Consider the following 14393-nt stretch of genomic DNA (forward strand, 5'->3'; position numbering starts at 1 on the left):
TCAAACTTCTGGGCTCAAGTGATTCTCTCGCCTCAGGCTCCCAAGTAGCTGGGACTTACAGAAGCCCACCACAACTCTCAGCTATTTTTAGAGATAGGGTCTTGGTCTTGCTCAAGCTGGTATCAAAAACATGGGCTCAGGCAATCCACCCGCCTCAGCCTCCCAGAATGCTAGGATTACAGGCGTGAGCCACGGCACCCAGCCTTTTGTAAAGTTTTTTAAAAACTTAACTGATTTAAAAATTGAAGAAAAACAACTCGTAGAAAAATTACATTTTTAAAACCGTTTGAATATTTTTCTTTCTTTTGAAATATTTTTATTGCCATTATGTTGAAAGATGCAATCGTATTTGAGAAAATCCAGTAAGTCCTCAATTTCTTTGCTTCATCACTATGCGTATACTGCTGTGATATCACTGACACTCAGTTAAAGCAAAGAAAGATTATGGTCAACAGGCAACAAAAAAAAGGAAAATGTCTAGCATCATTCTTTTTACATCTGTCACAGAGTACAATTTTGTATAATACTTATATCTCCAGCAAGTAGCAATCTTTAGCATTACTGTGCTATCACAAAAAAAAAAGTTATTCTGTTAGACTTCAATCACTTACAATCATTTCACAGCTCCCCTGGAATACCCGGCCAATAAAAATGTGTATATAATATTTGAGAAAAAAGTCTAAAGGTCTCCTCAATTTAGATCCATAAGAAGTTTGAAACAACTCTCCTAAAACAAATTCCTTCACCAAATTACTCTTGCCTCATTTAAAAGTCATCCCCAAAGAAATCATCCAAAAAAAATCATTTCCATGTCATTTAACAATTTAAATTAAAAATCTACAAAACACTGTCAAAACAGAAAGTATACACCTAATCATTACTATGATGAAAACATAAACAAGAGATTACTGGGATTTTTTTAGCATATCTGAAATTCTTTAAAATGTATGTATACATTTTAGGAAACATTTGATATTGTTAAACCTCTTGATTTTTGCTAACCAAAGTCAACAGTGACAAAAAATTTATGCATCTTTGATTTTTCAGCAATTAAATGAAATGGCAAGGTAAGCCAATGCTTCTAAGCCATTCTCTTATTGTGTATAGTGATTGTGAACTGAGTATCTCCAAAAAAATCAACAGTTTATGCTATTCCCCATTCCTTTTTAGTTTTTGAGAATGAATGAATTATTAAGAAAACCAAACTACTGTGTCCCCACTGTCCTGCTGTGCTACCTCACACCCGACAACGTAGCAGTTATGATGAATGTAGAGACTTACCTTCCACTGCTACAGAACACAAAAGATTTTATCATCAGACAAAAAATCAGGGAGCTTACATGAATATTCCTATCTTAAGCTAGAAATAAGCAAGATGGAGTAACATTTCAGTCAGAACACAGTTCATACTGTCTGGCAAATATTTAAGACATATTAAGGCTATCAGAAATATTAACCAAATTAGCTGTGATAGAAAAGCAACTGAATCTTAATCAGGTATTATAGAAGTAGCTGACATATGCAGGGAAAAAAACTGATAATTAAAAGAAGAGCATTTCAATTTAAAAATACAAAAATCACAATTACTAAAAAAGTACCCACTAAAATAAAAAACAAACCACTATTATTATACAGTACCTATAACACACAGCAAAATGGGCATATGCGGCTACAATCCAGTTGTGATGGCCTGCTACTATTAGCACCTTTCGTGGATCCACAGGAAATCCTGTTGATTTTAGAAAGAGAGATGTTTTACATTCAAAACATGGGTTGGCACCAAAAACACAGGTTGGCAACTTATGGCCTATGGGTCAATTCCAGCCTTCTGCTTGTTTGGTTAATAGTTTTGCTGGAACTCAGCCATGCTTACTTGTTTACATGTTATCCATTACGTGCTTATGCTAAAATGGCAAAGTTGAGTAGCTCCGACGGGGACTATATGGCCCACAAGGCCTAAAGTATTTCCTATCTGCCCTTAACCAATAGTTCGCCAATCCCTGTTCGGAAGATTCTGGGCTAACAGAAGATCATATAACATTTTAAATAAAAATTACATATATTAAATGAGACTTTTCAAATTGTAAATGATAAATCTGGATGAAAAAAGAGATGAAGCAAAGTCTGCATCTTTAAAAGTATCATCTAGAAGTAAAAACATACTTATTTTTCTGTTTCTACTTACGCAATCTTTGCTTACCTAGCTTAACAGTCTCTTCTCCACTTCCAGAGAGAACAGGCTGAGTACCATTTCCCCGGGCTTCACCTTCTGTAGAATTTAGTCCATTTCTAGAATCAGCAGATCTAGCTGTGTTATTTATTTTGCGACTAGGAATACCTACAAAGGGGAGAAGACAAATTTATTTCTAAGTCTACCTTCCAAAATTGAAAATATCACATTCTAATGAAGCAACAGAAAACGTGAATTTCATTATAGCCAAAGTACATCTTCTAATACGGCAACTTACTGCAAATAATTTAATTAGAATAAGAAAATAAAATAAAAATACAGTGAAATTCTTTCAACAGATTTCTGGTATTTGTTTTACTATTTATAATAAATAGGATTAGGATGTACCATATTATGCTCCACTTTGACCTAGCTCTAGGTTACTAAAATCAATAGATTATTAATTCACTGAATCTATGAGCCAGGCTTTACATTTATGTTATAATTTCTGTATTAAATACTACATACTAATTTAATGGCTTCAGAACTGAGCTTCCTCACATTTTCAAACATCCTTTATTTGACAGAAACCCTTAGTAAAAATGAAATTTTGCTAAGAAGCACATTATAACACAGGTAAAGTCAGTCCTCCTCTAACTAGCAGGGTTGAGGGGACACTGACATACCTCCTCCAGTTTCCTAAAAAGGAATCTGATAACTAGTGCTCTGACACAGGGATTAGCAAACTACTGGCCATTGAAAATATAGCCCAATGGCTATTTACATTAATAAAGTTGTAGTGGACAAAGTAACCCCCATTTGTTCATATAGTGTATGTGGCAGAGTTTAGTAGTTCCATCGGTATCTTTTGGCTCACAAAACCTACAGAAAAAGTCTGTCAACTACTTGCTATAATATATGTGTAATATGACTTAATTTCTGCAAAAATTAAAGGTTTTCCATTTCTAATAGATTTATGGACAAGAAAGTCAAAATTCAAAAACAGTTTTTTTTTCTATTTTTAAGTTTGCACTTGCTTAATGATAAAGAATTTTTAAAAAGAGCAAATAAAGCAGAAATACCTGGTGGAGGCAAGTAACCATGAAAAAGCACACTGCCACAAGATGAACGCTCCAATTCTTCACACAAGAGCAGCCTTCTTACTAAAAACATTGCAAAGAAACTTGTCAAGAGCACATGCAAACAGAAAAACAGCCCTCCATTTTTACTTTCTCTAGTTAAAAAGGAAAAGGAAAGAAAAGGAAAATGTTTAAGTCAGAGTTGACAACATGTTTTTCCAGAAAATCGACAAAAACTAAGCACTGAACTGTTGCACCAAAAACTAGGACCTGATATAGAACACATTTATTTCATTTGAGCAAGTTTAGTGCACAAAGGGTTAAATCATAAAATAAAATATTAAGAGAAAACCACATACCTAAGGGAGTAATTCCATAAAATTCTGCTTCATGCCTGAGCACATTAATACTCACTCCCCTAAAAAAAAAAAAAAATGATATAAATTCTTTAACAATGTAAATCTGTATTATCATCTGAAGCAAAAAGAAAAAATATTAAGTCCTTAATGTGAACAAAGCAAAAAGGTTTTAAAACTTTACTTCTCTCCTAATATTCTTTATTACTAATAGACTTAATCATTTTAAAAAGTCTAAATAAAAACTTGACGTGAACTACACATTTTGATACCTACTTAACCATTCAAACATGGATCCAATGGGTGACTAAACAAGAAATTAAGGCTCTCTAGGGTCAACACAAATAAATTATCTAGAAGTATCTGATAAGGCAAACAATAAAGTGGAAATCGCTCTTATAGTATTGCTTTAAATTTTTATCATAATTATTTCTACATGTTTTAACCTCCTCAATTATACTGAGAGCTCCCTGTAAGCATAATCTACTTCTGATCTATTTTGTATATCTCACACTGCGCCTAGCACAGCATATGTAATACATAAATGAAAGTTGTACAATGAATACTATTGAACAAACGAACAAAAATGGGGAAAATCAACAGTTCCAGGAAGGGCTATGCTATCCAGATGAAGATGATGTTACTACATAGTAACATAGTTGAGTCACATGAAAATAAAAAGTAAAAAGAACAGAAGTTTCAGAGTTTACAATACTAATGGTTCAGTTTAAGTTTCAGTTACAATTTGTCCTTTAAAAACATTCCCTGGACTTAATAAACACATGCAATTCCAATATTAAATTGTATTTACTTGTAAAACTAGTTATGACTAGTAGTTTAACATAAGAATGCTTAAACTTTATTTCAAAATCATTTGTGTTAACAGTACAGTGTTAATAGCCAAATTCAAGGTGACTCAGGATACAAACATGTACTAGTTCTTGAGAAGGTCCAGTCTCCTGGGAGGACAGGCAAACAAATATGGTAATATAGTACAATATAAGGATAATACAAGAATTTTATGCAAGAAATACGATTACAAGACAGGGTTTTTGGTGCTTTTTTTCCTGTGTTTTTTTTCTTCTCATCTTCTTTTTAGAAGGTACCACTCAGAGAACTTAAATGTTCTAGAATTCTTTAAGTGAAAAAAGGCAGTAATCAGTTTAAATACCTAGGTACTGACGGCTTTTCTTACCGATTACTGCCTTTCCTGAATGATATGGGTGTGGATTAGTCATAATAACACTGATTAGAAGCAAGGTTAGGTTTCTTTAATCAAACCAGATGGGGGTCAAAATAATGTTACTCAAGAAATGAGTAGGTTTGGCGCCTGTAGCTCAGTGGTTAGGGTGCCGGCCACATATAGCACGAGGCAGGCGGGTTTGGACCCGGCCCAGGCCTGCTAAAGGACGACAACAGCAACAAAAAAAATAGCCAAGTGTTGTGGCAGGCACCTGTAGTCCCAGCTACTTGGGAGGCTGAGGCAAGAAGATCGCTTGAGCCCAAGAGTTTGAGGTTGCTGTGAGCTGCTATGCCACAGCACTCTACCGAGGGCGACATAGTAAAACTCTGTCTCAAAAAAAAAAAAAAAGGAAATAAAAAGAAACGAGTAGTTAATAATGTAATGATGTACTTACTTCTCACCCTCAAACCAATCCTAACCAAAAAACAAAAAGCCCCAACAACCCCTCTATTCATTCCATAAATATTACATTATGTGCACTGTTTCAACAAAACAGCAAGCAACAAACCAGACAAGTCCAGAATCCTCAGCTATGAGTCCAACAACATGTTAAAGATTTTTAAGCACAGTATTAACCTGATTACATTTATATTTTTAAAAGACAATTTTTGTCTGCAGTGTGAAAAATGAACTGGAAGGATGCAAGAAAGGAGGCAGGGAAACGGGTTTAGGAAGCGGTTAGAGGACCGTGAAGGAAGAGAGGGTGGGGCTTGGATCCACCAGAGTGTAAGTCTGAGAAAACCTTCAATTCTAAGGTTGGGGCTTGGATCCACCAGAGTGTAAGTCTTAGAAAAAGAAAAACTCTTCTTAATAAAATACCTGTACATAAAAACAGATACCAATCAGTAAGAGTTTACTTTGAGAAAGATGCATTTCTTACCTTAAATCTAGTTCTTTTGTCCGAAGAAAATTTAAAATGGGTGCAAATGCTGCCGGATCTCTATCAATAAATATCTGTAAACGAAAAACTGTCTTATTTTCAAACTAAAATTACACTTTTAACGTCAATATGTGTAACACTAACAGGGAACAAAGATCAAATTATTTATTATAAATTCTGTATTTCCTTGTTTCTGCTCTTGAATGAAGTTATAACTATGTGCATCTAGTGTAGTAGTATTTTCTCTCCCTGAAAAGTTAATACTAAATTGATATTTTAATACATAGGGGAAGTGTTATCTAGTAAGTTAATTTTCTCATTTCTGTTTATTGCTATCTTTGGTAAAAGTGACACTTGAGGAAATATTTTTATCTGAAATTTTCTAGAATTCAATAAATATTTGAAAATATTATGAATAGTACTTTCTTACATTGTTGAATCATTAATTACTGTGATAGTTAATTATTACTTATGTAATTTGTGATTTATATATGGCTCATTGAAACAACAATATACTTTCATAGAACACACAGGGTAATCAATAAAGTAAACACTTTACACTGTTATGAAAGCTGGAAAAAGAATATTATTATGCTCATAAGATTTTTGTATTTACACTTTTACTAATTTCAATTCCTTTGAAGACTGGGCAGAAGTAGCAATAAAAAAAATAAATGTTTTTTGAAATAACAGGCTAGGTGTGGTGGCTTGCACACCTGTAATCCCAGAGTTTTCAGAGACCAAAAAGAGAGGATTATTTGAGGCCAGGAGTTAGAGAGTGACTTGGGCAATATATCAAGATCCTGTGTCTACAAAACACTTAAAAATTAGCCAGGCATGATGGCATGGTCCTACAGTCCCATTTACTCAGGAGGCTGAGGAGAAAGGATCACTGAGGCCAGGAGCTCTATAGTGTGCAGTGAGTTGTGATCCCTTCACTGCATTCCAGCCTGGGCAACAGAGCAAGACTATGTCTCTAAAAAATAAATACACAAACACATAAATGACAAATACAGCACCACAGAATACATAAAGGGAAAATAAAATGTTTAAAAATATGAAATATACAGCCGATAGCTTTTTATGGGAATACATACCAACACTGTATTTTGAATCAATTACAAAAGGTCCAATCATAAAATTGAACACCTTTTAAAGCTTCGGTCAGTCACTCAGAAAGGGAAATAGAAGCCAATAACAAAACTCTTCATATTGCAATCAACTATGTAAATGTAATCCTTGAAGTTCTTCTACACTTCATAAATTATTGCCCTTGTTTTTATTGGAGCCAATCAAAAATTGAAGAAACATCCCAAATTTGTGGAGCTCTTATGATGACTTTTTTATGATCACAGATCTGCCTCTGCTGCCTTATTTCACCTGCAAACTTCATCATGGCAAATAAACACCACTGGTCATTTTTTTGCTTCTAAATTCATAAACCAATTTTTGCACAAAAACTTTACAAAACTTTATATTCCTCATTGCACCACTGCTGTACAAGTTCCTAGGTTATTCTCCAAAATTCACAATAGGACTTCATTCATTTGTAACCATTTATCATTCTAATATCAAAACATTTTAATATTTATATCTACTTTCTGTTAAAGCTTCATTATTGATCAAGAAATATTTCCCCTTTTGCCAGCATAAACTCTCATTCTACAATCTCTCTAATCATGAATACTTAAATTGCTATATACAGTATTCCCTATTTAGGGCTCTTTCCTAAACTAAAGAAACACTATATATCAGAAATAAAACTACATCACTTTCATTTACTGGATATTAAAATATCAGCTTTCCTATCTTCTTAACCATAAATTAGGACCAAGCATTATAAAGATTAACTGAGATTATTGAGAAACACATTATACTTACAGCACCAGTTTCATCTCGAAGTGTTGAAATTCTTCCACTCAGCAAACTAGAAGTTATTAATAATAATCTATAGTTAGTTTTTAAAATGTGAATATAAATGTTCTAATTCTTTATCAAATGTCAAAGTGAGTCATCTTTCTCTAAATGAAAGAAAATTTGTATTTTAAAAGTTAATTTTTATTAGAAAATTAATTTAACTGACATGGAAAATACCACATTTTAGTTAATAAGCAAATGTATTAAAATATATTAAAAATTACATAAAATACCTGGAAAAAAAAGAATCTGGAATCCACATAAGAGTCTGTCTTGAGGTACTAAATCTGCAATTAAAAATTACCCAGTATTACATCAGAACATGATTCAAAATTTCAACATTGTTTTAATATGCTGGATAATGACTCATACGCTGTTTTATAGTTATAGTTGTATCAGTATAGTTATAACTTAATATTTTTAATTTTTGCTATTTTTACTTCAGAGTTGAAATTATTCAAGGAGCTCTCAATAAAATCAAACAATTATTTAATGTTTCCTAAAACAGTATTTTCCAGTAACCTAATCAGCTGGAGAATGACTGCTTAGCCCATCACACTAAGTCTCAACTTCTAATCATAACACTCAAAATTATCTTCAGGTGTCATTTCACCTCTACAACACAAACTTTGTTTTCCTCTTCTAATAAGACAGTATTTCTTAACATCCCCAAACAATGCAGAAACACTGCATTTTGGTAACTTATCCCAGCTAGACTGCCCTCTTCATCCAATGATCCAAGTCCTAACCATCTTTCCTCATACCGCTCGGGTTTTATCTTCTCTGTAATGGCTTTTCCAAATATTCTATGCTATATTATCTCCTTTTAAGCTCATAGTAATTTCACTGTAAATTAGTCAAGTAACATTTTCTTTACATGTAGTCCCAAGCTATTTACAACTGTTGCATTCGTTCATTCAAAAATCACTCAGCACTTGTTTTTAAGTTAATTGTCATTTGATCAAGTCTGATTATTAACACCAATTCTGGGGAGGATCTTTAGCAAAGTGAAGTATAATAGAGCGGGACGATAAACCAATAAGTGACATGAACTAATATGGCAAAGAAAGTAACACACCTCTCATTCAGTCCAGCCCTTGTCTGAATATTTTCATTTTAAGATATCACACTGAACTACAATGTTGCCTCACAGAGAAGAGAGAGTGGCAGACCTCTATGTTCACTCCACATTCATTTTCTGGCATTATGTGTAATCTTTAAACTTATTTTATCTTCCAAACTTAAACTAATAAGCAAGGTGACTGAATTGTGCCACTGGTTGCCATGAGCTATCACCACAAAACACATGCAAGCCTTGGACAAAATAGCTTAGGGACGTTCCCCAGTCTGTGCAGGGCAATATTGTATCACCTCTCTATTGTCCCCACCACCTAAATCAACAGCTTGAAATCATCAGAAAAGTGGATATTGCTTACTCTCTGTTCATCGCAGCCTATCAAACCTCAAAATCCATTTCATTTCCCTTCCCCATTTCCAAATGAGATATCAAATAAAAGGGAGAGATGATACCCAGGAAGAGTACGATCTGATCTAGAAGGACAAAAGGCTTCTTGCAGAAACTCAAGGACACTTCTATAAAGTCCTCCCTATGGTAACTCAGCTCCTAAGAATTTGTAAAAACAGCTCCTGGGCCCTTGAACTAAGGCTCACTTCAGCTTCTGTAAACCCTGCACACAACACCTCCAAAGAAAGGCAATATGATCATTCTTTTGTCTGTCTACTTGTGAGTCTAATAAAAGGACAGGGCTGATCAGGGAGCTCAGCCATCTTGGACACTAGTCCACCCACGTTCTGCCGGCTGGAATAAGGCCCCTACCTCTTTCAAACACAGATGTTCAGGTGACGCTTTCTCTCCATCAGGCCTTGTTTTGCTGCAACAGCAGCAGGTTGCAGGCCGGGTTGAGAATTATGATCATTAAAGCTCATACAGAGTAGTATCGGAGGTCCCACTCATCTCTCAACTTTCCAAGTCTACCCAAGCATCTGAGGCAATGACTCATAATATTTTATCTCTTGATAAATGGATAGCTTAAATACCTATAAATTCACACTTTCAGGAATATATTTTATTTATGATAGTAAATATATATACACATATTTTTTAAAGAATGAAGAACCACCTGTAACCCCAACCATAGTGCTTGACACCTAGCACATACTCAGCAAATGCTGAAATTGAGCTGTGATAATCAGAACTATACTCTCAGTTAAACATTCCATACAAAACTGAAGGCCTTTTACAGTTACAATAGAGCATTTCCAGATGTCACTGAATTGCCCATTTTACAAACCATGTAAAGTATCAGTCTCCGTGTCAGTAACTGTATGCACTGTGCCATTAACAGTGCTCGTTACAGCTTTACTTTCAGATTTTAACTGCAATTTCCTATCATCAAAATAGGCTTTTCAATTACAAAAGATTATCCCTGCTTCTTCCCACCTAACTATAACCTTACAATCTATAAGGAAAAGCATTCTCTCATTGACTAACTAAAGGAAAGACAGTAAAATAATTCTATTATTAAAGACATATTTATATGTAAACTACAGTAAGAGGTACTTTACAGAACACACAGAAGTTTAACGCTAGCTAATTGCATAGGTTATGGAAAGACTGTTCTTAAGCAGTTCCTATGTCCATTAATCTGATTAAGGGAACAGTTTATTCGAAAAACCTTATGAATATTCCTTAAATGTATTGCTTAGCAGACTGTTAAGAAAAAATGAAAAGTACATAGATTACCACCTATTGCAGGAAACTGACTTGGTCAAATAAATCAAAGCAAATCCAGTCAATGGTAAACCAAAGGAGCAAGGATCCACTGCAGCAAAGATTCACTCTGTTTTGGAAGCCAACAAACCATTTCCAAAGAAGGACAGCTTACAACTCATGACCTTTCACATTCATTGCTTATTCAGCAAATTGTTTTCAAAGTAATTCAAATTATGTACCACTTAGAAAATTCCATAGGTCTGCTTAAAATCATACTATCAATTTCAATCAGCATTTAAGGGTGGACATAACAATGGAATTTCTAGACAAAGGGATTAAGTCTTCATGTCCACCATTTTTTTTTTTAAATACCAAGTGTTAAAACTGGTTACAAATATAACTTTAGGAAAACTAGGACATTTACACTTACATATGATGAGCATAATTATTTAAAATATATGCAAAGCCTTTTCTGTTTTTTATCTCATACCCATAGTGTACCATGAATAGGGTCCTAGGCATGCAAGCCAGTCTCAGGCAAAGAATTACCAAAGATATTAGCATACTCAGTTACACTTCACGCTATTTGCATCCTACTACTCTATCCTGAAAGCAATCTAATCAAAACTATTTAGTCTGCGTTGTAACTAGTGATGTCATTAGCCCTTACATTTTACATTAGTTACTTCAATTCCTATACCAATCCTGTAAAGTTGGCACTATTATTATCGTTTTACATTTTAATAAGCTAAGCAAAAAAAAAAATAATTTGTTCAAAGTTACTAAGCTGGTTAGAGATAAACCCTGGGAAGTGAAAACATCCATCTCACTACAAAGCTCTTTGTCCATTGAGGTCCCACTAGCTGGTCCTGACTCTCTTTCATGAGACCTAAAATCATATTTAACCACAACAGAATTAATTACAAATTGAGTCACATTGGGTTTCTTTCTCTTCATTACTTTCTTTTTATAAGTAATAAACAGTAACAATTTTTTTTAAATTGAGACAAGAGTCTCACTTTGTCACCCTCAGTAGAGTGCTATGGTGTCATAGCTCACAGCAACCTCAAACTCTTAGGTTCAAGCGATTCTCTTGCCTCAGCTTTCCTACTAGCTGGGAATACCAGGACACCCAGCTATTTTTCTTTTCTTTTCTTTTTTTTTTCCATTTTGGCCAGGGCCAGGTTTGAACCCACCACATCTGGTATATGGAGCTGGTGCCCTACTCCTTTGAGCCAAAGGTGCCGCCCTTGTCCTATTTTTTTTTTTTTTTTTTTTTTTTAAAGAAGGCCTGGGCCAGGTTCAAACCCACCAGCCCCAGAGCATGTGGCTGGCACCTAGCCAACATTTACAATTCTAAATGAAACCTCACCTCCTCTTCTTTCTAAGTCACCCACAAAGTATTACATGAATCATAAAAGTTAGTCATTTCTATTATTCCTTTAAGTATGTCCATTTTCATATCTCTCTTTTCTTGAGGGGAAAAGAAAGACCTTACCCATACCACTTCAGAGCTTCAATTCTATGCTACAGGTGGCACTTCTTCAACTTAGATGACAATCACATCAGGATTTTTTTTATGACTTAAGTGACCATGTTACTCTGTTTTGTAAAAGATGTAGAGGACTTCTAGATCCTCTACAAATGTACGATTCAAATCAAATCTAGAATATATTCTTACAACACTTCAAGTCAGATGTTTTCCACAGGCCATGTCATTACTACTCATTTTATAAAATATTTTATCCTAACAATTCTAAAGTTTGATTTTTCTTTTTACTTTTTCACGCCTACTAACAACTGCCATCTGTGTTCTAAATTTGTTAAAATCAGTAATATAGGCTCAGCGCCTGTGGCTCAAGCAGCTAAGGCACTAGCCACATACACCTGAGCTGGCAGGTTCGAATCCAGCCCGGGCCCGCCAAACGACAATGATGGCTGCAACCAAAAAATAGCCGGGCGTTGTGGCAGGTGCCAGTAGTCCCAGATACTTGGGAGGCAGAGGCAGGAGGATCGCTTGAGCCTATGAGGTGGAGGTTGCTGTGAGCTGTAATGACACAGCACTCTGTCCAGGGCAACAGCTTGAGGCTCTGTCTCAAAAAAAACAAACAACCAACAACAACAAAAAAACCCAGTAATATACATCTTAGTTTGTATTCTTTGCTAATAATATCGCTTAGAAAAATTTAAAACCTGGTAAAATTCAGTTACAAAAATAAGCACAAGGTAAAATGTTATAGCACCCTGCCTTGAACAATTTAAAAAAAAAAACTTTTTTTTTTTTTTTTTTGCAGTTTTTGGCCAGGGCCGCGTTTGAACCCATCACCTCCAGTATATGGGGCTGGTGCCCTACTCCTTTGAGCCACAGGCGCCACCCCAATTTAACATTTTAAACATAATTCTATAGGCATTAAGAATTCATTCAGCATTAAGCCATCAATTTTCAATACCAAGTAAATAACAATGTTGAATTTGTATTATAATACTGTTACGTCCTTTTGAATGTTTGAAAAATGTATTAACAATCCATAGCAACTAGAAACCAGTAAAGGAATTTTAAATGATAATACTGCTACTCTTCAGTATTAACACACAGGAGGCCTGCTCTTACTAGGTATTCCATTTTTGTATCCCTAAGTTACCAAACCTGCAATTTTTTTCAGGTGATTTTAGGAGGAAACTCCATTTCTTACATTAGGAGATACAGATCCCCTCTCTATAAGACTGGGATTCATTATTGACTACAAAACTATTGCAATTTTCAAAGTTTTGCTTGGAGGAGATAAAAGAGAAAGCTGAGAAAGAACAAGTATTACTGGGTTTTGTGATGCATTCTCTAATACACTTAGAAAGCTGTTAAATGTTCAGAATTAAAACATTACGATTTACACTTTTTATCACTAATGGTTCAAAGTTGCCATTTTTCATTTTTTTAAATATCGGTAAAATACTGGTTGAAAATCTTTCATATTCTGCAACACAGCAAAATACACTACATTCCAGAGCACTTGCTGTCCAGTTGTTGTTTTAACTCCTACCAAACCTAAAACTCAAACACCCTTCTTTCAAACAGGGCTGCCAAACTCCCCTTTCTGAAAGGAGTGGCTCATAAATTATAGGAAATCCACAAAAAGTACGATCCCTCCACCCCCAACAAGCTTAATAATAGACACAAAAAGGGACTGGAAGTCCAGAGAGAGAACAGAGAAGCGCTTTCAGTCTGTTTACTCCGAACGCACCACGCTGTGCCAATAATCCAAAGCTTCTTAGAGCCAACTGTTCAAACTGCAGTTTCTGGACACTCTGCCTTGAAACTCGAACAGATTTGTCAAACGAAGAGCCTAGAAATTCTTAATAATACCGTCCCCATTCTTCGAATTACAAATCCTCGAATTAGGCGTGGAAAACGACGCCGTACTTTGCTGCTAAAGCAAACAAACACCTTGTTGACCGAAGAGAAAGGGGGCTGGTTCTCATCCCTGACAGCCAAACCACAAGGCCAGGCTTCTAGAGAGTAAATCCCTCAAATACACCCTGAGAAGGTAAGGTAAGGTAAGGAAGGCTCTCAAGGTTCCTCTTAGCCTGACACCTTAGAAATGGGAGGGACAAAGGCTGGCATTCTAGGAAGGCTGCAACTCGGCCACATGGGCCTGGCTCTCGCCAACTTCCAGAGGGAGGCCCTTCTGCCTGTCTTCCCGGAGCAGAGACTCCCCAGCTCCAGATCCACCCCGAGCCCTTCCCGCCCGCAGGTCTCCTGCGTCGCCCACCCGGCCCAGCTCCAGCACTCGCCCCGGCTCCCGCGACACCGGGCTCCCGCCGCCCACCTGGAGGCCTCCCGCGGCGTCCCCGCTCCAAGCCCCCTCCCTACCGACTCACCTGGTCCCCCCGACGTTCAGCTGGACGATCTCGCCGCTGCCGGCTGCGGCGGCGGCGAAACTGCCGCAGTGCCCGCCCGCCATCTCCGGAGGCTCCGGGCGCGCTCGCCGGCCTCCCTCCCCGGCCGGGCCCTGAGCT

At 36.1% G+C, this 14393-nt stretch overlaps 1 protein-coding gene across 3 annotated transcripts in view; it reads right to left on the reverse strand.

The window, feature by feature from the left end:
• Positions 1–14385, reverse strand: part of KCTD3 (potassium channel tetramerization domain containing 3) — a 66801-nt gene extending 52416 nt beyond the window's left edge. For 2 of the 3 annotated variants that reach the window (XM_003800143.3, XM_023519282.1), the window contains exons 1-8: positions 14256–14381; positions 7879–7932; positions 7610–7655; positions 5729–5802; positions 3609–3667; positions 3253–3333; positions 2201–2338; positions 1639–1729 (exon numbers count right to left, since the gene is read on the reverse strand). In XM_003800143.3, coding sequence (XP_003800191.1) covers positions 1639–1729; positions 2201–2338; positions 3253–3333; positions 3609–3667; positions 5729–5802; positions 7610–7655; positions 7879–7932; positions 14256–14338 — 626 coding nt within the window. In that variant the 5' untranslated portion in view covers positions 14339–14381. Of the gene's footprint in view, positions 1–1638; positions 1730–2200; positions 2339–3252; positions 3334–3608; positions 3668–5728; positions 5803–7609; positions 7656–7878; positions 7933–14255 lie in introns of all 3 variants that reach the window. The other variant, XM_023519281.1, reaches the window with a different exon arrangement.
• Positions 14386–14393: the final 8 nt, after the last annotated feature.

This window comes from Otolemur garnettii, unplaced genomic scaffold, assembly GCF_000181295.1.
Source record: "Otolemur garnettii isolate 467f Iridium unplaced genomic scaffold, OtoGar3 scaffold00168, whole genome shotgun sequence".
Classification (NCBI taxonomy): domain Eukaryota; kingdom Metazoa; phylum Chordata; class Mammalia; order Primates; family Galagidae; genus Otolemur; species Otolemur garnettii.